The sequence below is a fragment of the Morone saxatilis genome, unplaced genomic scaffold, assembly GCF_004916995.1.
Source record: "Morone saxatilis isolate NCDOM2014 unplaced genomic scaffold, NCSU_SB_2.0 Contig5, whole genome shotgun sequence".
In the NCBI taxonomy this organism is placed as follows: Eukaryota; Metazoa; Chordata; class Actinopteri; family Moronidae; genus Morone; species Morone saxatilis.
The window spans coordinates 18141299-18164151 of NW_023340095.1; the positions used below are offsets into that span (position 1 = coordinate 18141299).

A 22853-nucleotide genomic window follows, 5' to 3' on the forward strand; every position below is an offset into this window, starting at 1 on the left:
TGAAAACATCCTTCTACTGTCAAACTGCACATACATCATTCTGCACAGTGAAGCTCAGACATCCAACTGTAGGAACGAGAAGCAAAACATATTTTGATTGGAAGGGGAGTTTAAGCACAAAAACATCCGGCCAGTGATTATGCATCATAAAACCTAAAGCAAACGTTTTTGGGAAATATTTTTCAACTTTCCTGCAGAGAGAAGTATGAGGCTACGCCAGCTAACGTAGCTTGGCATGAATACTGTAAACGAGGAAACAGCAGACCTGGCTCTGTCCAAAGGAAACAAAATCCACCAATCAGCACCACTGTAGCACACCAATTAATATGTTATATTTGTTCTTTGTGCGGATTAAACAAACAAGATATGTGTTGCTAGGTTTTGCTGACTGAGCCAGGCTAGCTGTTTCTAGTGTTTGTGCTAAGCTAAATTAGCAGTACCTTCATATTTTCCAAACAGACATACAAGTGCATAAGCTTTCCCAAAACGTCAACATTTTCCTTTAATATGAGAGGCATTGAAGTCAAATGGAAATGAATATCAGTAAATATAAAAACAAGATTTATTGCTGAAAACATCCATGGTGCATCAAAAACAACTGCAGTCATGACAGACGTGGAAAAAACCTGGCAATGTCTCTCCAATGATTAATAGCTTTATGTACACGTAGTAAATTTGAACACAACAACATAAATTATGTCATTTGCTTATGTCATTTCCACCTTGAAGCTCAGTTTATTTATTTATAATTTTAATATTTTATTCTTTTATAAAATACAGGACAAGACTGCACAAGCATTACAAATACATAAATCTTTTGTGTCCAGGTGTGCCCATAGAAACGTTGGGCTCAAGCTTGGTTTTCTTACAATAGATCAACAATTTGGCTAAAGCTGTTTCATCTTTTACCTGAAATATATCAAACTATATGATCCCTGGTATACAAATTGTATTTCACACCATATACATATATGAACAAAAGTTTAATGATGTGCAAACTGCAACTGCTAATAATCCATTAGGGCCAGCAGAAGGTCAATTCCGCATGTCTGTGTGTATCTTACATAGTCCAAATGTACACAATGAAAGTATGATTGGCACCTTTCTCTACACAAATGCATGTGTGCTCAATGACATGCAAGTATTGGGAACAATTTTTACTTTCTCATCTCAAAAGCCCGAGCACACACAGAATATTCAGTAACAATTCCTTTGATAAATAATATCATACAAGTTATTACACTTTGGGAGCCAGCTTCCCAACATTTTCTCTGTGATTACTTTATATTCAACATTTTGGTTCACTCAAACTCCTGCATTCTTTCGTCTGTCGTGACATTTTTGATAAATACAGAAATTAAGACCAATGTTACAAATGCAATAGAGGTTGGTGACACCTAATAGCCCTGTACAGGTTCATGCCTGGGGGAGAGTCGAGTTCAAACAGACAGACCCATCTACAGTCTCCATGGTAACATGAAAGAAAGGCCCTCCTCCCCTCAGGCCTAGTCAGGCATCCTCTTCTTCCACCGAGGAAGTCACCCTTCCTGGACAGCCTCGTGAAGTCTTACCACTTCCCAGGAATGGGTGTGCCGCACTCGTACCAGCCTACATAAGTAACATGTGACTTCCCTCCAATCTCTCCAAAGCTGACAGGCTGCTGTCTCATTGCTCTATAAAACCCTGGTACAAAGACACAGAGGAGGGATAAGAGTCTACATCACTAAAGACTTAAAATGATGATGTTAATGGTTATGGCTAACCAGAATACCTGGCCTGCTTGGAAGCTGGTCAGCCATCATCTGGCTACCGGTCCGTCCATCCAGGAAGGAGTCCACAAACTGACAATGGTCCTCACCGTGTCCCGTCTGATCTCCGATGTTGTAGAACTTCCCTACAGAGGAGGCAGATGGGTTTTTCTGAGATTTGGCTTGTATTTTTGACATAATTTCAATGTTTCATTTCATATTTATTGCCAGTTTTATTGGTACATTTTTCAGGTGCATCTTTTATTTGGCACTTTTTATTTATTTATTAAGCCATTGTATTGAATCAATTGTTTTCATTTAGGGGTTTTGAAGGCTCCTGAAAGAATGTCCCCTTTGGAATATTTGTTTTTGACATCATCATCAACATCTGGGGATTTATAAAGTAATCTAATCTTCAGATTTAACATTATTAAGACAACACAACTGCAAATTCATTAATGGAGTTACCCTGAACAATCCCAACCATTTTTTGGGGTCTTACGTAAACCCTTCAAAATAACTGAAGAATCGCATGTTCCTCTCTGGATTGAGGCCAATTTGAACCCCTAATAATAATGCAAACACATGCACTGTTATCCTACAACAAGGACGTTCTCACAGAACTGACTTTTTGGAGATGTAGCGGATTTGTAATTTGCTGCTGGTGCCTGGGGGCCCTAAGCAGCTAATGTTTCAGTCTTTAATTACCATGGAGAGAGTCACTCAGGTAGATCTTGTATCTCAGGGAGTTGCAGAGCTGGATGCCCACAAACTTTCGGTACCAAGTTCTCTTCACATATTGCTTTCCGTTGCATTCAGAGTAGGCGTCGGATTTAAACGGGAACTGAGTCCAGATGGCATCTTTGCCTGTGAGGAATTCAGTAAAATGTATCTGTTATTTGTTATCTGTATAAACAAGATCCAAAACTAGTGACAGTTCAACATTCTGATTAATTTTGCCAGAACATATTGATAAGAAGAGAAAAAGATTCACCTGAAACATTTTCGCTCACTCGTGGATCCGCTACAAACGTGAGAGAAAGTTGCAATGAATAACATCATCAAAACAACTTATGATCAACACACAGGCATGAGACATCTTGAATTATTGTGCTAGACAAACCCAGACTTGTATCAGAGCCCATTTGGCCTAGTATTTACAATGTTCAGCCCCAACAGGCAGCACTTTGATTGCACAAGGGCAGGAGGCCAATTAAGCAAAGCATTCCCCCCTCAGTGTTGTCATTGTGAGTTTAAAGACATGTGATCAACTCAGGACTGTGCTTCAGCTGCCCTGTGATTGGTGCAGATTTAGCTTTGTTCAGAGCGCTCTGATCACCAGGTGGATGATATGCCTCTGTTAGAAATGAGCCTCAGAGGACATCTGGTGAGCTGACAAGACCCTTGAGGCTTAATTAGTCAGACCCCAGTGCCATGTTGAAACTATTAGCCTAACAACTGCCTAATGGCCCACCTTCTAAGATTCAAAGCAATGCTGATCACTGCCTGATAGTTAGCAACGTATACAGTGGCATCAACATGCAACTAATTAACCTCTTCTATCAGAGCAAACACATAAGGGTTTATCAGGAATTTCCTCTTGTATGACTTTAGTGGATTAGATGGTTTGTAAAACTTGCCTGATTCTGTGCTAAAAGTCACAGGATCACTGGAGGGTCCTGTTCCCAGCTCATTCTTTGGTGTAACTTTGAATTCATAACTGAAATAAAATAGAAAAAAAGGGAATAAAAGGCATAATTCAAACTTTCAGGAGTTTTCAGTCTAAATTCCTTCGAACTCCAGAACTGGGACGCATAATATCTTCACGGTTAAGAATTGGTCTCACACACACAGACACACACGCACACACTCGCACACAGGGCTAATGGTTATTCCATGTGTTGCGTTCAGATGTCCTGGCAATAGTTGGGCCAGCAAACCCAGCCCAGAGGAGGGTTCTGGTGAGTTCTGAGACTCCAGATGCTAAGATCTAATTAAAAACTCAGTGACCCTCTCCACCCAGATTTCCTCAGCTTTTGTGTCGCTTTGGCCATTTTGTGTGTGCAAAACCAAACAATCACTGCCTGGGCTGAAAGAGTACAAGTGATACCTTCGAACAAAGCACACTAATAGCTCTTCAGGGACATTTAATACTCTGCAGTGGCCTGTACTAATGTAATCAGCCAGTTAGTTCAAGCATACAGTATTTGTTAAAGGTGCCCCTGCAAATTTCCGCCCAAACAAAATAAATGTTTACTTTGAGTGTTACTCACCAAGACACACTGTGTGTATCCTTGAGGTCTTACAAACACAATGTATGCGATTTTCAGCGGGCTTTTTTTAGCAATTAGTCTTCACTGCCTTTGTATTCACCTGTTGATCAGTGGAATAGTGTGACACCATTGACAGGAATATGTATTCAACACCTGCGTGCACGTCGGCACTAAGTCCATCCTCGTACGCTTGCACAACACAACTCACTCATAGAAAAAGTGCTGCATAATGCTACTAAAAACTCCACCGGAAACCTTCAAGCAAAAGGTTTATGTAAAAAACGTTAATGTTAAATGATAATGTAAACCTTCCTTTTTGACAAAGGTTTACATTAACATGACAAATTGTCAAAGTCACCTTGATGTTCTAGCCTCCATTGACACTGTTGCTCTTGTATGTTGGCTGGATGTCAAATGTTTGCCAGAAATGACTCTCCTTGATTTTAAATGTGATTCCCTGATGGAGGTTGCTGGAAAGGATTCAGCTCTTCCTTTATGTGTGCCTGCTACACCTGCTAACAGCTGGGTCAGTGAACAGCATGTTGACCTTTTTCATGAGCAAAGTAACCCCCCTTAAAAGGTTATTCCGGTATTTTTAAGCCTGTTATTACATATTTTGGTGTCTAAATGACTAATAGGTACAAAAAGTTTTGTAACTGGTCCAGGAGATCAGCCTAAAACTGGATGCAGTGTCAAACGTATGTCCCCTAAAAGTGCTTGTTTTTGTCCAGATTATTATTATTCCATATTATTATTAAGTGCCTACATAGAGTTTTTTGTTAAAGAATAAGAGTCTACGTTTTTTGCTCAAGTCAAGGACAAGTCTGAAATCTTGAGATGAGTTGTTGCAGGAAGACAATGGTGGAAACGTGAGTCAGGAAGTATTCTTACTCTAACAAAAAGGTCTGTCTCTGTAAAGATACTTTCCATAAGTTTGTCACATACTTGGAATAACAATCTGAATCAGTCAGGGGTAAAAACAAGCACTGTTAGTGGACGTACTCTTGACAGGAACAATTGCCCCCAAGGATTACATTGCAATCATTGTAGTCCATTTTGCAACTGCCAGATACTGGACCAATTCCAAAACTTCATTTAGATCCCAAAATATGTAAACATAGAACCCAGTTTTAAAAATACCAGAATTACCCTTTAACCAGAGGTGAAGCTGTGAGGAAGAGGAAGAAAATAGACACTCGCTTACCATACAGTTCTGCTGAACACTCAACATCCTGTGATGCTGTTAGTAGAGCCAGAGACCAAAAAATAGTCTGCAACCAGCCGCAGAGCTCTGCTGGCCCAATTCCACAGTTATACCAACTACGTCATGCTTGACAAGCAACTCAAAATGAAATCCGAAGAAGCAAGGAGACAAGCTGCTGGAGAAGAATGCGTTTTTTCATTCCATTATATCCTGCGTGTGTGAATGCTTATGAGAGTTCAAATATGAGGGAATTGTGAACAGTAAAACTACCTCACATTTTATATGGTCACCAGAACAATTTGAGCAGAAATCCACCAATAACATAAGTATGATGATTTGGTTTTGTGGATAGCTGGCCTTCTTTCTAGGTCCACCCAGACCTGCTGAAAGCAGACTGCGTTCACCCTATGGCAATAGGTGCCGCTACTTTATCTAGGAATATAGACTAGGAATATGTCAGGGCCCTAGCTTGGCAGGTAAATATAGAGCCTGCTAGGGTTATAGTTTATAGGATTTGGAGTCCACTAGCCTGACTATCAGACTAATAATCCTCTGTTTGTTTGTCTCTCTCCCTACCAAGTTTCTCCTCGTCTTAACTTTTCATTCTGGCTTCTCTGCGCTGGACCATCTGCTGTCCTAGGACCTCTCTCTCTCTCTCTCTCTCTCTTTCTCTCTGTTGGCTGTCGATGCCTCATTCCAGATGTTTGGATCTGGATCTTTGTTCTCCAGGAGGATTCAGCCTCTCCTCTCGTCTCTCCGTCTCTCTCTCTCTCTCTCTCTCCCTTGTGTGCATGTTGTCCTTGTCTCTCTTTCCCTCAGTGTGTTTGTGTCTGTTTGATCCTCAAAGGATAGAGGGTGTAGAGTACAGATTGTGATTTGTGATATTGGGTTGTATAAATAAAATTGACTTGACTTGATGATACACAGTGAAAGTACCTGACCAACTGGAAGACTAAAGGAAAAATATTTGAAGGCAGCTTTTTTCCATGACATAATTTGTCCAACAATAATATCACAAACCTGCTCTCTGGTTGGAGATTCTCCACGGCTGTGTGTGTCTGGTTGGTTGTCAGTATGGACACTTCCTCTCCGTGTGGTCCTTTAGTTTTGGATACAACTTCATACTCTGATAAAGGAGTTAGAATATCAGTGAAGTTTAAATAACACAAATTTAAACTTTTTATGGCAGATAAGTGAAATCTTGAGGCAGGATATTAAGATGTAACATTGAAAGACTTCCAAAGCACCCAAATATGATCTACCTGTAATCTAATAAAGGTATACATGGGTTATATTTTAGCTTTACTAATTGTTAAAAAGCCATTTATTAATTTTGGCTGTTTTCCAGAAGGTAAATTGTCCCAAATTAGAGGGGTCTACTTAAAAGCCTTTATCAAGTATGGCTCAGAAGAGCTAATTTCCCAAAGCAAAACTAGACTTGCAAGTATAACGGGGTCCAAGCACCCTGACGCAAAGCCTAACCCTAAGGCTCAGCGGCCTGAGAAGCTGAGAGCTTCACTGAATTTAAATCACAGATCAGTAGTTCTTTAAAAATGTCAGCCTTTTCGTTTACCATACCTCTGGTTTCATTGTCAGATTTCTGCCAGTCTAGAATGACGAAAGACGGGCAGCCCTCCACAGTAACCACAGTGAGGTTGGAGGGAGGTATTCGGGGAGGACCAGTGACATTCTGATCGCTGCCCTCCTCATCAGGGAAGTAAGAGAGGGAGGAGGTGATAGAGCACGGCTCATCTGGCTTCTTATCCGTCTTGTAGATGACATGGGGAGCTGTACACAGGCACAATAAAAGCAGTAATTCCATTATGCCCACCACCCTTTTCATTCTCATTTATTCATGTAGTAGTATCGAGTAGTGTTGCTGAGAGCTGATGATTTCAGTGATGAAGAATTTTAAACCTGTAGTGGAGATGTAAATCGGGCTTGATGAAGTCTTACCTACAAAGCGCTTCTTGCCCATGATGTCTACCTCTGACGCAGGCAAGGGCCTGAATATGGAGGAGTTTTCATTTATGTCAAAACGGCTGCCTGAAAAGGAAGCAGGAGAGTGGAGTTGGGGTTAGTTTGAAGTGCCAGCAGTCCCTGGCAGCTCTCTCTGTCCTCGTTTTTATAGCTCTGGCTCAGGTCAACAACCAGCCAGGCCAGCACCTGCTCTGGGATGCACTGGGCTCTTTGTCTGGCTCTTAGAAAGTGTTCTTCTTTTCTTTTCTCCATCTTACTACGATACACACCTGCAAAATGTAACAGGCTCACTAATATCACCTGATAATTGTCGCTTCCATGCATTGACTCAAAGCATGTACAATCACATATTATCCTCTCATTCATGGAGGTCTTCCTCTCCTCAGATACATGAAAAGTTGTGTCACTCGTACTGTTTACTGCCGGGGCGGACGTGGTTGTCTGCTGCCTGCGTTCTTGCTTGGGCTTGGCTGTGACCTGAGGGAATGGCTTCAAGATGGAATCCTTGTCTCCTTGTTTCAGGTCCATGGGTTTATCTGAGGACAGAGAGCAGGAGGAAGAGGAGGAGGAGAAGAGATCAGTTCTTCACCCTGATCATCTGACTCACAGTCATACACAGTTGTGATCCATCTGCTCTGGCCATCCTCACTGAGCAACTCAGTGGCCTTTTCCTGGCTGCTGAAAGATCAGAGTTTGCTTGTTCAGTAATATCTCTTGTGCTCTTAAAAGAGGAAAAAGGTCTGCCAGAATACATCTACTGAGACCAAAGATGCCCAGATGCTCAGAACCATGCGCTTACTCACACACACACACACACACACACAAATGCTGGCTTTGTCTGCATTGTGGAAACAGAGAGAAGGGAAAAAGATAGAACCAAATGACAGAGAGAACAGTGTGAGTCCACAAAAGAAGTCTTAGCAACAAGACTGCTGAAATGAGTCATAATGTGTGAATGCTGTTTTGGTCACATAAGACAGTGGTTCTCAAACTATAATGGAGGGTGTAGAGGCACTGCAGCCAAGACTTACTTGACCTTGTGGAAAAATGTGTAGTGGAACTAGAGTTGAATAACTCCGCTTCATGGGACTAATAAATAAACAAGTGTGCTTTCACGCAAGCAAGACTATGGAGATTTAGCTCAGCAGGCTTCATTCAGACAATAAAACAGCATGCAAAATACAATATGGGCATATCATTCTCACTGAATAAGTGTCAAATGAAGTTAGTTTTGTTTCAGATTCACTGTCAATATAGCAAACAAGGTTTGTGTCGTTTGTGTCTTCAAACTCTGACAGTTTGGGGGAAACTTAAATGAGATTGACACCACTCTCTCTGTCTGTGCAATAATTATGAAGCTACAGTCAGCAGCTAGCTTAGGTTAGATAAAGACTGGAAACAGCTAGCCCAACTCTGTCCAAAGGTAACAAAATCTAATTCTAATCAGCACTATAAAGGTAACATTTTATATCTTGTTTAATCCAGATGAAGGAAGTGTAAAAACCATGGTCTTCAACCTCGGTTCTTCTCTTGTTTCTTGGCAGAATTTGTTACGTTACCTTTCGTACAAAGCTAGGCCAGCTGTTTGCCCCTGCTTCATGTCTTTGTGCTAAGCTAAGCTAACCTGTACCTGGCTTTAGCGTCATATTGACCATACGTAAGACAGACATGAGAGTGTATCAATCTTCGCATCTAACTCTCTGCAAAAAGTTAAAATAAAAATCAAACTATACTATGACTTGCATTTTTAACAGATCAAAATTCTTGATGTTCCTCGATATTATTTCAATAAAACAACAACTTGGCTTGTGTGGTATATAACAATAATATGGTCAATGGTTGATAAAAATGAATTGGTTAACAGAGGGGTGGGATAATTATTTTCTGCGAACTTGGTTCTTGAGAACCACCGGTTAAAGAAGCAGCTTAAGTCAAGCCTTCCCTAGACCTACTGTTGTGTGTAAAGTAAAGGTGCAGTAGTGTTTAGTGTGGTAAGTACAGGCATCACAATTGCCCTCACCATGGTCACTAGGTTTCCCCACCAGGTTGGGTTTCTTGTTGACAGGAATAGGGGGACGCAGAACTGCAGGGAATTGTGGGAAACAAGAGTCCATTTCAGAATAAGAATCACATTGAAACAGAACAGGTGGTCGGCACTGAAGGAGAGATACAAAAAACAACTGTTTTTGGTTATTTTAATAGTGCAATAATGATGAAAGACTGTCAAAAAGGGACATATTTAGCAGGACAGAAGACCACAATAATACTGTGTACTAAAAAATGAGCACACAAACAAAGGCATAATACAAGCAACAATAAAGCACATAAAAGCCAAGCAGATTGTATGTGAAATGCTGAAATGTCACTTTGTGAAGTGCTGCCACAGAGCATTGCCATGGTCTATGACTAATATAAACCATGTCAGAGTTTAATAACCATGAAACTATAAACCAGTGCTTTAAAGACTCACCCTAAAGCCCCAGAAGAATAACTGAGGAATTTAAGAATCCTTAGTGAATCCTAAACAGAAAAGGTAGCAGGTCCAATAACTTTATTTAGTATGGTTCTAACTCCCTTCTATGAAAAATTATTTTGGATATGATGCAGATTGACCACCAAATTTTCCACAAAATTCCTGCACCACAGAGAAAACAATAAAATAAAGATCAAGCCAAGCTGTCAGACGAAGACCAGATCAGTTTCACTATAAACTGCTTTAATGAACACAAGGAATTAATTTGCTTTAGTGGACTGGGTAAGTAATCACAAGGAGGAGCAAAGCTTTTTAATGAAAACACCTCAACTTCTTAATCTCAGGGGTTCTGCCTTAAATAAATACTGTTAAAACAGTCTTCCTGAATCTTTTGTTGTGATATCTTAGAGGAGGTGGAGAAGCTTGACACATCAAGTTTCCTTTACACGTTTCATATCTTGAGTTGCTTAGGGGTAATCCATTTTGATTCTTGTGACTCATTTCCAGAGCATCCACTACCTTCATCATTTGTCATTTACTTATCTCTGGGATTCATTAATGGTCATTCTGTCAACAAGATTCTGTAATTTTCCAAAAACATTTGTCTTGGATTTGTTTCCTCTTTGGAGCTGACTTTCTCCTGGTCAACATAAATCAGTGATATCTGGAATTTACTCCCAAGAGAAAGGAGTTGAAGCTATCAAGACAAACTAAACCAACATCTGCCAACAAGTCTCACTGATTAATCCTGAGAATACTTCCTAGGAGTGCCTCTGACTCACACATGGTATAACTGACAGCTAATGGCAAACATATGTTCATACACAAACACACATGATATGATAATGCAGTAATTTAAATGCCAGTCTCAAGATATACAAACACAAAAGACATAGTTACGTGAAATGAAGGACTGACAGCTCAAGAGAATGATGTCATGATTAACTGGGCAGGAACTGAGAATAAGTCATCATGATGTAATGTGATAAGATAATAGTAATATCAACAATATACACGTAAACAATATGTCTACAATGTATAAAATATCATCAGGTCAAGACGGTTTCTATAGTGGGTGCATTTGGTTTGCTGTTGTACAATAAACCCCTCAACCAGAAGGTCGAGTCCCTGATCTGCTAAACCCCTCAGATATGTGATGTAAAACAGCAGCAGTGGTGTGAGTGCTGGTTCCTGTCAGATAACTTCCTCTTCAAGACAAGAACGTAAAAATACTTGCAATCGAAACACGAAGACACACATTCAGTCCAGAAAAATATTCCTACTGAAATACATACCAGGGTCTCACATCACTGGGTTGTTGTATGCATGTCATTTACTTTATAGGGGCAGGAAGGTGAACTGTGGTGCTTTGTGCTTTGGTATGTGTGCAGGGTGGCAGACAAAATGACTATTCTTTTCTGTAGAGCTGCTTCCAGAGAGCCTTGTGACTCCTTGAAGACCTCTGAAACCGTCAAAGTTTCCAGAAATAACACACACCAGCTGTGACATGGGACTGAAGCACAACCTCTTTTAACAACTCTAAACAACAAGGAGTGAGTGGAGCGTCATCATTAATACATGTGGTCCAGACGTGGTTTGTTGGGAGATGGATTCAATTACTCCAATTAACTGAGCCTGCCTGGCAGAATGAAAAAAATGTGACTGACCAAAGAAGGGTAAACCACATTCACCTTTCACAACAAGCAGGCTAAAGCTATCTTCAGACTAATTCAAACCAGTTCCTGATTACAGGTCCATATGTGCGGTAGACTAAATAATGTGGACAGGACAGGTATATCCCAAAATTAGAATTATATATGGCTTCAGTCTCAGTCAAGTATATGCTACTAGGACTATACTGGACAACACAGACCACGACCAGACACAAAACATCACACTGACAGACAATTTGTAAATCACAAAGCATTAGAGGATTGTGACAACAGCACAGATCAGTGTGACTATGTGGGACGGGACATAACAGTGGCTCTTTGGTTAGTGAGTGAGGAACGCTGAAAGGCAATTATCTTGGTTTGTCTTTACCAGGTTTCTCTTTGGACCACACCACAGGTTTAGGAAGAGCAATGCCCCTATGATGCGCCCGATCGGCTGTTGGAGGGAGAAAAAGGTCTGTTATAAAATGTTTTGTGTTACTGTGGCAATCACAGCAATCCCAAATAAGAAGAAGGTCGGAAAGAAAAAATGCTGTTTGTCTTTCTTTCTCACTGTCTATTTTCTTACTTTTCTTGCTGTAGAACGTCAGTGACAATACAGTTATGGTTAGAGACTTGTTTGTGTTTTCAACCTGGTTTTACAGATGTTCTGGATACAAATTGATAACTTAAATAAATTATATCGTTTGACATTTCTCACTCTCTCTCTTCTTCTGTAACTCTTTGGGGAGTGTGCGGGTGTGTTTGAGAGAGAAAGAGAAAGAAAAAGAGAGATTGGCTGTGGCGGCTGTACTGTCTACACAGTGCTTGGCTTGGCATAGTTGGTGTAAAATGTGGTGTGTCCTGGCCAGTGCTGTGGCCAGACTTCCCATCCGGCCAGCAAGAGGGACCGTAAATCATGTTAACGATTCTGACCCCAGAGACGCCACTGCTGCTCGTGGTAAAGCTGTGAAATACACACCAAGCACATGTGGCAGAGTGTGGAGGAGAGGAGGTGAAGCAGAAGATTGAGCGAGAGAAAGAGAAATGCACAAGCATCCAAATGTCAATTGTATGCATTCAAACAGATCATGTGCTAAATCAAGAGCCGCAAGTTGTTTGTCTTCTTCTGTAGATGCACAGCTGCAGATGAGAGCGTGAGAGAGTGTTGACAGGAGAAGATAACCTGAGGTAGCTACTTGGGAAGAGAAAAAGAGAAGAAGGGATATGAGTACTCCATTACCCCCAGGTGTGCTGGAGCTGTGAGAGTTGGTGAACGTCTTGGATGGAGAAATTTGTCGGACCCTATTATGAGTGGAATGAGGAGGAACCCGGCTGCGAGACAGCGTGGTGTTTCTTCCTCCTGAAGGAACTGATGAGCTAATGGGAGAACGAGGAACTTCAGCAATGGATGATCTGATGATGCCAGTACCTAGATAAGCAGAAAGGCAATTGGGGAGGTTAAGGATGATCCACTTTGGAGCTTGACTGCTTTACCTAGATGGAATAAATGATAGAGCACATCAGTGAAAAAGAATATAGAAGAGTGGACAATGAATGAAATGAGAGAGAGGCATACATGAGATCGAAAGCTATCCAGACTGCTCTGGTTGTGAGTGGGCAAGGGTGAGGTGACTGTGCTGTGCTGAAAATGGAGGCACACATGGAGGCAGGGATAATGATGAAGTGGGGTGGAGTGGTGTAGGGTGGTAGAATGGAGATGGAGATGGGGAAGCAGTGACATCATCCAATGGTTTGAAGTACAATTGAAAGCACTGGGTTCCACGTGACTTGACAAAAGCAAAGATGGTGATGGGACAAACTTGTCATGGTGTTTACCCTGATTGTAACTACCAGCATTCTCTGTAGCCAGGGCAGGTCTTGGTAGAGGCTTGCCCTCTTCTGGTCGACTAGGAGCTGTATGAAAGAAAACTCACTATTTATCTAAGATAATATGTATATCAATATATTTTTGACTTTTAAATGGGGCATATCCTACCCTTATCTGTTAAAGCACATAACTGTCGTTTTTAAATCACTGCACCTCTTAAGAGTAAATGTTGTGATCATGATATCCATGAAGAGTGAAACTCGTACATGTAGTCAGACAATGCAGAAATTTGACTGGAAGACCAATTTAGATGGCATGTGTCTATGAACTCTTTACCAATTGAAAACATTTAATCGTGGCTTGGAGGGGTTTCTAAATACAAAATCTATTGCAAGGATAGATTTTCGGAAACGCATTGAGATTACCTGAAAATTCTAATAATATCTTTTTTGACAAGTTTTCCTTAATTAACAATACAACCAAACTTTCAGTGAATATGCCCCATTTAAAATGTAACTTTAGATATGGTCTTAATACTTGATTGTGTCGATTGCTGATGGCAAAAAGTAGGGTCTTTACCCGTAGGGACAGCCTGCCTTGGGGTGACCTTGGTAGGATCAGAGTAGGTCCTGGTCTTAGATGCAGGGTGGGGCTTGGGTAGAGGTTCAAGTTGGGACTGGGTCTTGGTCTTTGTTGTAGGTTGTGGTAGAGCAATGGGTTGAGAATGAGTTTCAGGTTGGGACTTAGTTGAAGGTTGAGATTGGGGCCATGGCTGAATCTTTTGGTGAGGTTGTTGTTTGTCTCTTGGTTGGGGATTTAGTTGCTTTTTTTGTTGAGGCTTTGGCTGCTTTTTTGATTGAGGTGGTTGTTGGGGCTTGGGTTGGCTATTTGGTTGAGGCCTTGCTTTGGGATTGGGTTGGCTCTTGGGTTGAGGTTGTGTTTTTGGCTTGAAAAAATGTATCTTTGGTTTAGGTGTTGGTTGGACCGTATACTGCTGTTTGGTGGTTAGTTGAGGCTCTGGTTTAATTTTTAGTTGAGGTTGTGTTTGGGTTTGTGGTTGAGTTGTAGATTGTGGTTGAGGCTGGGGCTTGGGCTGGATGTAAATCTTTGGTAGTGTTTGTTGTGTCTGAGGTATATGCTTGAGTGTTGGTTGAGGTGTTTGGCGATGTGCCACAGGTGTGGGTTTAGGATCTGGTTGAATTTGATGCTGGGTCTGGGTCTTTAGATGCAGTTGTATTTGAGGTTGGGTCTGGTGTTTGGGCTGGAGTATTGGTTGAGGTGTTTGACGATGTGCCACAGGTGTGGGCTGGGGATCTGGCCGAATTTGATGCTGGGTCTGGGTCTTTAGATGCAGTTGTCTTTGAGGTTGGGCCTGGTGTTTGGGCTGGAGTGTTGGTAGAGGTTGTGGTTCAGCCTGGAGCTGGGTTGTAGTTTGAGACTGTGGTTGGGCCTGAGGCTTTGGCCAAGGTTGTAACTGAGGTTTGGGCTGGAGTATGGGTTGGGATGTTGGTTGGGGCTGGGGTTGCAGTTGCTTCTGGGTCATGAGCTGGGATGATGGTTGGGGTTGGGGTTGTGGTTGGGTCTGGAGTTTTGGCTGGGATGTTGAGTGTGGTGGGGGTTGGGTCTGGAGTATGGGCTGGTATGATGATTGGGGTTGAGGTTGGGTCCTGGGTATGGGCTGGGATGTTGGTTGAGGTTGGGTTTGAGGTTGGGTCCTGGGTATGGGTTGGGATGTTGGTTGAGGTTGGGGTTGAGGTTGGGTCATGGGTATGGGCTGGGAAGTTGGTTGGGTCTGGTGTTTGGGCTGGGATGTTGGTTGTGGTGGTGGTTCAGGTTGGAAAAAGGGTTTTGGTTGAGGTTGTGGTTGAGGCTGAGCCTTTGCCTTTGCCTTTGCCTTTGCCTTGGGCTTTAGTTCAGGTTTATTGGTTTGGGTTTTTGGTTGTGGTCGATAGTGCGGCCGGAGCAGGGGTTTTGGTTGAGGTTGGGACTGGGGTATTTTTTGTTGTTTCCTTAGAGGATGCCCTCCAAGCTTCTCCATATTTGTCTGGGGGACTTGCACAGACGCCATGGTGGCTGTAATGTGTAGTGGAGGACGGAGCTTGGGAGCTAACAGGACCTCCCGGGAAGGAGGCAAGACAGATCTGGAGAGGTTTACTCCTCCTGGGTTGTGTGAGAGAGAGAAAATATGGCCATGAAGCCACAATGCTGTGCTGTAAAATATAATTTCAAATATAATATTCTGTAGGAAAGATTATTTTACTAAATAAAATAAAACAAACGTTATTTTATTTTCTAGAAAATTAGGAAAGCAAAACACAAAGGCAGTTATGGAACAGCTGAAATTTAGATCAGTAGAAGCGCCAACAGCTACTGGCCTGAGAACTCACAGAGCTTATCCTGGACTGAAGCACAGGTTACACAATAACTTCTACCTGGCACTAATCTGATAGAGGGGGTCTAATTTCAAAGGCAGACTGACCATATGGAGGTATTTGCAATGTAACAGCCGTGTTACTACAGACAGATTCAGCTACTAAGGCCAGGATGTCTGTGAGCGACGGCCATCCAAATCCATTGGCCGTGCCTCTAAGAGGCCATGACACATGAGGGTTTAATAGTTTCTGATTGATTGCTTGCGGTGTGATTTTGATGGACCATTCTAAATTGATTGTTCAATCTGATCAGATGTTCACTTCAGTGAAAGAGAGTAAGAAAAAGAGAGAAGTCAGAAAATAAGAAACAGAGAGCAAAAAAAAAACATAACAAAAGGAAGGCAATGTAAATACGACCTTTCAGGCCTTTAGTATGTCTACTGAACTTTATGGCCTTGTAATGTTTAAAATGTTGCAGTTTTTTGGAGTTAGAGTAGTAGAAATAAACAAGCAAGAATATGGCCAAATGATTATTTAATGATTATTATTTCTTCAGAAAACCTGAGGGCCAGACTGAGTCTCTTCCCCAAATGACACCAAAACTATGGTGTATTCACATTTTCATTCATACATCACGCCACTATGTGGTACCACTATATTTTTTTTAAATTGAATTGCCCTTGGGTAGTTTCTATCTTTATTTCTATTCTCATCTTATGTTATTATTTTTTAAAAATGCCCCTGTTTACCTGAACTACTTCTGCCATCTGAATTTCCCCTGGAAAGTTCATCACTACAAAGCTGTCTTCAAATGCTCAACAAAGAACCACAAAATAGTAAATGGGTTTCAGTTTTCACTCCAACACATGATGGACAACTAGCAAAGCTGTATATATAACACTTTAAGCAGTGATTGATAGCTACCTGAATTTAAATGCCTGGCAAATATATGGCCCTATGATATTTTCTGACATAACGAGTTGACAAGGATCACCTGTATGTATCAACTGTTGTAACAGTTGTATCCTTCAAATCCAGGCTGCATTTGAAGGAGCCTTTGAAATTGAACATCCATCTGGTCATATTCAGATGTATCCAGGCCCTGAATTGGGACATTTGTATGACCAAAACTCTATCTTTAGTTAATAAGAATTAAGGTCACTTGCAAATATAATAAAAGATAAATGTTGGAAAAGGGGAGGGCCACAGAAGGACAGGGTAATACAAGTACAAGAAAAGAAGTTGATTTAAAATAGTCTGCTCAAGTTCCTGCTGGAGAGAGGAATGTCTGGTGCATGCAGTTCTGTCATGCAGACTTCACACCATCGCCATCGCCATCGCCTGCGCTGCATTGAAAATAAAAGCCTCAAGTCTGTAATTAGCAGTAATGGTGATGAATAATCATACTGTAAATATTGAAAGAAAAACCTGAGTAGTTAAATTGCACAATATATTATCTTATATAGTGGCATGGACTGATGCAAGATCAAGTTGGTAATAATGGATTTACAAATGACAGACAGGTGAGAAAAATACTGTCTGTATATTTGAGATATGACTGACCTGAAATGACTGAGTGGCACCTAACAAGGTTCTCAGTGCTGGACAAAAGTCCCATTTTTCTCAAGGACTGGGAACAGTCCTCTACAGCTCTTTCGACTGGTGACCAACTAATTTTCAATTCGAGTCATGACCTGTGATCAAATTGTGTATATTATATTATATTTAAATTATATCTTGCAAATCAGTCTCCATAAAAAAAAATCCCTGCAAGCTTCGTGGTTTTGCTCAAATGCCATGCAGCCAAGGTCACCTACCTTACCCTCATTACAGCCCAGCTGACACCATCGGTTCCCACAGGGATGGTCCATCTACTGTACTCTCAGAGCATGCCACTCTTGCTCATGCAGCTAATTATAAAGGACACTGTAAAGCACTGACAGCCTCTTAATTACCCTCTGCCAAGTCTATGACTACACACAGCTAGAATGAGAGCCATGAAGCTTTTTAAAAAGAACCATGATTCACTGTTTACCGATTGGCTGTTTGGTGACCACAGGCAGTGTGGGTCCAGGGGTCGACAGAGATTCCTGTCTAGTAGTTGTGGTTGAAGCTGAGAAATATAGTGTATGTTAGTAGACCTGGGAGAAAAGTTATTACTGTATGTCCTGCATAATGTACAAAAGACTGGCGTATGTACAGTAAACAAGGAGCTAAGATTTGCAGGATTGTGACAGAGATGTCAGGTCAAATGGTCAGATGTCAGATCAAGAGTTTTTTCTGACCTCTGGACTTAGTTTTAGGTCAGAAAAGTCATTACCAAGAGTTGTCTTTGTGGCTATGTTCCGGGAGAGGGGCGGTCTGCCCTGGGTCCTGTTAGGGTGAACTGACAAGGACAAGGGAGGAGAGATTTAAGTCACAAGTAAGATGCCTTCCTGAAAAAAAGAATTATGTAAAGAAATGATGTTCATCCCAACAGCAAATTGTGTTTTGGAGGAAATAATGTCCCCTGCATTATATTTTTGTCTTAAACCCATCAGCAAAATGTTCAATGTCAGTATTTAACAATTGCTTATTCCTACAATATCTAAACCTGGCATCTTAATTACTTTTGCCACATGGGGGCAGTGGAAACAACCTGTAAACACAACACTGACATATTATTACAATTTAAGTTGATAGGGTGAAGAGCCTGTGTTTCTGGTCGCCTGGAGAATATAAATCCAGTAATGTTCATTCTCTGTTTTTGGGCTTCACCCACTCCTGATGGAAATATTTAGCTCTTTATTTTAGCTAAATGCTTCGCTGTGTTTACTGTCTGTCAGTCTTTTTGGTGCAGGACAAGTAGTGTACACAGGGTTTTTGGCTGAAAACAGCCGCCTGCTGGGTTCATCCCTACAAATGACCCTCAAATTACACATAGTTATTTCAGCTATTGACTTCTGGAACATAATATTTTGCGCTAAACCCGTCATCACAGTTTCAAAACAGTTTTACTGTACATGGCGTCAGCAATAATCCAGCAAAATGAAAATTGTGAATTTTAAAGAAGTTAGACAGGATATGATGAGGTTGTGTCTGCAAAACAATAAATCAACATTCTAGTTAAAATTATTCCAGTGCTGAGTCTCAAAGCAGGGATCAGTGAGAAGGGCTGAAACAGACATTTCTGAGCAGCGATAAATCATAGGATGATATGAAAATTCTGCTGCTGTTTTAAAAAAGGGTTCAGTGGGTTTGACCAAAAGCAACATGTCTCTATTGGCTTACCATGACGAGGAGCAAAGGGGAAGGAGTGTGGACCTGGTGTTAAAGGTTTCTAAAGGGTGAAAAACAAAAAGGACAAGGGGAAGAATTATTCTCTGTAATGATCACAACAAGTCAAAGTATTGATATTGGCATCTCTTTCTCTGTGTTTCAGAACTCTTAGGCCCTACTCCATGTTGAATTGGTTAAGTCCCTGGTGAGAAGCTTGTTATTTGAAGTTTCCCTCTGGAAGGGCAAGTGTCATGGCTGATTTGCAACAGCTGTGATGTTTTACGAGTACAGAGCCAGGAGCACGTGACACATAAGCCTTGCATTCTCCTAAATCAGTGCCACCTTTCTCCTCTCAACTAATTTCCATGCCATTATCCTTCCTCTTCTGTCCTTCCTTCTCATCTCCTTCTTTTTCTCTCTTTTGTTCCACTCCAGAAGTTAGCTAGCTACAGACTGCGCTCTTGGCTGGGCCGGTCCTGGCTGCACTGGTGCTGTTTCCATTCGGCAGTTGGATGGAAAATTAATGAGGCAAACAACCCTGAGAATAGCATAAGCTCACTAAAGTGTGCACAACACAGGCTCTGAAGAATATTGGCTTTTCCAAATATACACCATGTTCCCAAAATATTCATTTTGAGGAGAGGAAATGTACCTGTGCACTCTCAGTGTGCTCACTAGTTTGTGACACCTATTTCATTTAGCATATTGTACAACTATTGGCGCCTCTATCCACATATTAATACAATAATACTTAAATGTATAAGGGATTATAAAGTGTGTCCAATACATACCACAGGGCTGACAGGATGTTTAAAGATTTTCCTGATGGCCTTCTCTAGAAATATGACACAAGATAAGAATCAGTACAGAAATCAGTGCAGTGGAACTAATAAAATGTGAGGGAACTAAATAAAACCACATTTTTGATTCAGTAACACTGGTTGGAAAGGGTTTATATGATACAGTGTATTTATGTGATGTCACTTCTACTTAAATGGTGTACATTCAGCATCGTCCATTATGTAGCTAAATTAGCCAATGAGCTATTCTCTAAGTGACTAACCAAACAGATTTATACACAAAAAACAAATCATGCAGAAGTTTTCAGACTATCGAGACTGGAAAAACTGAAACAACATGAAGTAATACTTCACGTCTGCAACATTAACATCAAAGCAGGGAGGTTTCTAAGTAAAATGTTAAATATAAAACTAATTTTGTCCACAGATAACAAGAAATCATGGTGATCAGCCTTCAGACTTATTCTCTCTAATATTAAATTAAAGTACTTGACAGCTATTTAAAAACTATAAAAAAGATCTCCACTTATACTGAAGGCCAGAGCTACACTGACGTCTTATTATTGCCAACAGGAAGCATCTGGCATCTTTCCTCTATGGAGCTACATATTTAAACATAATACTCTATGTCTCATGAAACTCAATTTCTGGCCCCACGTTTATGTCCACACATAACTAACATAGCATGGATCTTTGTTGAATCTGATTAACATTAAAGATACTTTTTTGTGTTTTTGTAACAGCCATAGCGAGAGTACTGTGTCAGCTTGGGTGAGAGGGATCATGTGGAAAAACTGACATCAAACATACCCTCTACGCCTGTGCTGATGTTGTGGATGACCGGCTTGCTCCACACTCCAGTGCCATCCTTAGAGCTGGGCTGGACACCAAACTCATAAACTGTGTTGGGCCTCAGATTGTCAATGACTGTGTCACTGGTTGGGCAGGTCTGGTAGTTCCACTTCCTGTTCTTCTCACGATAACGCACCGTGTAGTGTCTGAGCCAAAGACAAAGTAAAACAGAACATGAAGAGTAAATCGTTTGTCAAATTCAAAACAGAAACTCAGAACATCCAGATGATAAAATATCTAGAAGTAGTAGTTTCTAGCTGACAGTGCTTCTGTTTTTGTCTTCAAGACATTTTGTCACTCATTCAAGAGGCTGCTTTTTAGCTTTTATTTCTTTTTACACTTTAAAATCCTATTGTCTTGTCTTATTCAGTATTTAATAGTTATTCCAACAATGCTGAAAATGTCGCTGTTTTTGAGAATAATGTGTGCACTTTATGTAAAAATGTCTCTTGTATGCTTGAACTCCACAGTCAGGACACCATGTTTTGATGCTGTGACAGAAATCTACTCTTCCCACAAAAGGGCAGATTCATGCCTTTATTCCTTCATTCAGAAAATACATATGAAACTAATGTTAGACATAAAACCAAGAAGAAGATTTGGTCCAAAAGGCAGAGTAGGACTTTTTTATCAAATGCTTCCAAAATGGCTTTTTAGGTTTGGAAAACTGTGTCACGTACATTGTGTGGGTGGACTCCTCTCCTAAACACCTGTGTGCACACACAGGCTGTCCTGGATCCACTACTCGGTAACGTGAGACACCTCAGGGAATAATTTACTGTTTATGCAGTTATACCAGATACCATGTGTGTGTGCGAGAGAGAGTTCGAGTGACTTAACCTTCCACCATCTGTTTCTATGCTTACCAGAACTACAATACAGCTAGCGTACATGAAATGAAAAAGCTGCAAATGGAAATATCTTTTTCCAGTACACCTGTGCATCTGTATACCAGTTGTCTTTGGTCTGTGGGAGTGGAGCCGTTCAGAATGTGTTTGCACAAACTTCATCAACAAATTTTCAAACTAAACTGACATTGTCACTGCACGGATCAAGTGAGTGACTATGGATATAGCAGTGGAGCTCCTCACTAGTGACTGAGAGCCCCGCAGTCAGCTCAGCTGTGGTTCATAGCATCCTAGTTCCCCGTTAAAAGCTTATTAAAAGACAGTGAAAGCCACAGAAACAACCAACCAAGTCATAAATAACTCCTGAGCTACTAACTTTAGTACAGTCTTTGTATCAGCTCATATTGCAAACAGGAACTGCTAATAGCTAATTCAGCAGACTTTTAATAGTGCCGGCTAAATAACTGAACCAATTACAACATTGTACTTCTTGTTTAAATCCCCCAAACCATTATCACAAAATCCATAGTGTGGACAAGAGTGTTGGGGGTATCGCACAGTGTCAGTCTTAAAGAAACCCACTCATGACAATCAGGTAGAAAGAACAGCTATGTGTGTGTTTTAGTGTGTAAGCTCACCCATCCTCCAGACAGTCATTCATGACGTTGCCTTCATAGGGGGTTTTCAGCAGGGTCCCCCAGGACAAGAGGACTGAAGTGGGCGTTACTGACCCAATGACCAAGTGTAGAGGCTTCTCCAGTTCCACTTTACCTAAGACAAATGAACATTTTACTTTCATCTCCATGTCCACCTTGATGGACAAGTGCTTGTGTTTCATGTCTGGATGCTACTTTAACAATGTCACCTTGATGGTAAATTTTTTTTTTTACCTGTACACTGCTTTTTCACCTCATTGGTAGGGATGGGTTGGACAGCAATAAGGTATTTTGGCTCCGCATCTAAACACAGAAGAAGAACAAAGTGGAGGTTAAAGATCCTCTAAGCTGACAAACATAAAGATCTCTCTCTTTTAGCCATGACTAAGAAGCTCAAATTTCCATGTCCACCATCATAGCAGTCGGTTCCTCGTCTCTCAGTGGAACAAACAGAGATATCAACAGCCTTTCTTACCAAACTCAGTTTCATACGGCTGTCCGTTCTCAGGCAGCTGAATGAACTGTTTGGAGAACATGCTGCTGCCGTAGCCCAGGATGTAGCCCTCAAGCTTGGTGTCAGCATTGGGACGCACAAACTTCATCACGATGGTGTCTCCTGTGGCGTTGATACGGACTTTCATGTTTTGACGTCTCACTGGGGAGGCAGGAGAGAACACAACTGTTACGTTAAACATTCAAGTATTTTCTGTCTTGCTGGTGTTAAGAATGTCACCACATTCGTGGTATGGGTATGAGTATGGAGAAAAGGAGGTTCTGTAGTCTAATGCCAGTATTTAAAGATAAAACCAAGCTTTGGGTCATCATAGACCTTCATCATGGCAAATGCTTGATAAAAGGAGCCTCAGAGTTTCTAATTGCACCACATAGATAGATTTTTAATGCAAG

General features: G+C 41.1%; 1 protein-coding gene across 5 annotated transcripts in view; it reads right to left on the reverse strand.

Moving 5' to 3' along the window:
- Positions 1 to 538: 538 nt before the first annotated feature.
- LOC118339573 (target of Nesh-SH3) overlaps positions 539 to 22853 on the reverse strand; it is a 29769-nt gene continuing 7454 nt past the window's right edge. The window contains exons 2-23 of one of the 5 annotated variants that reach the window (XM_035677281.1): positions 22423 to 22602; positions 22182 to 22250; positions 21930 to 22062; positions 20402 to 20589; positions 19583 to 19626; positions 18804 to 18852; positions 17854 to 17919; positions 17569 to 17646; positions 13741 to 15321; positions 13185 to 13247; positions 12574 to 12762; positions 11722 to 11787; positions 9226 to 9288; positions 7619 to 7741; positions 7182 to 7271; positions 6804 to 7013; positions 6246 to 6351; positions 3389 to 3468; positions 2743 to 2772; positions 2457 to 2615; positions 1772 to 1894; positions 539 to 1683 (exon numbers count right to left, since the gene is read on the reverse strand). In XM_035677281.1, the coding sequence (XP_035533174.1) occupies positions 1568 to 1683; positions 1772 to 1894; positions 2457 to 2615; positions 2743 to 2772; positions 3389 to 3468; positions 6246 to 6351; positions 6804 to 7013; positions 7182 to 7271; positions 7619 to 7741; positions 9226 to 9288; positions 11722 to 11787; positions 12574 to 12762; positions 13185 to 13247; positions 13741 to 15321; positions 17569 to 17646; positions 17854 to 17919; positions 18804 to 18852; positions 19583 to 19626; positions 20402 to 20589; positions 21930 to 22062; positions 22182 to 22250; positions 22423 to 22602 (3806 nt within the window). In that variant the 3' untranslated portion in view covers positions 539 to 1567. Of the gene's footprint in view, positions 1684 to 1771; positions 1895 to 2456; positions 2616 to 2742; positions 2773 to 3388; positions 3469 to 6245; positions 6352 to 6803; positions 7014 to 7181; positions 7272 to 7618; positions 7742 to 9225; positions 9289 to 11721; positions 11788 to 12573; positions 12763 to 13169; positions 13248 to 13740; positions 15322 to 17568; positions 17647 to 17853; positions 17920 to 18803; positions 18853 to 19582; positions 19627 to 20401; positions 20590 to 21929; positions 22063 to 22181; positions 22251 to 22422; positions 22603 to 22853 lie in introns of all 5 variants that reach the window. The other 4 variants (XM_035677280.1, XM_035677282.1, XM_035677283.1 and 1 more) reach the window with 4 other exon arrangements.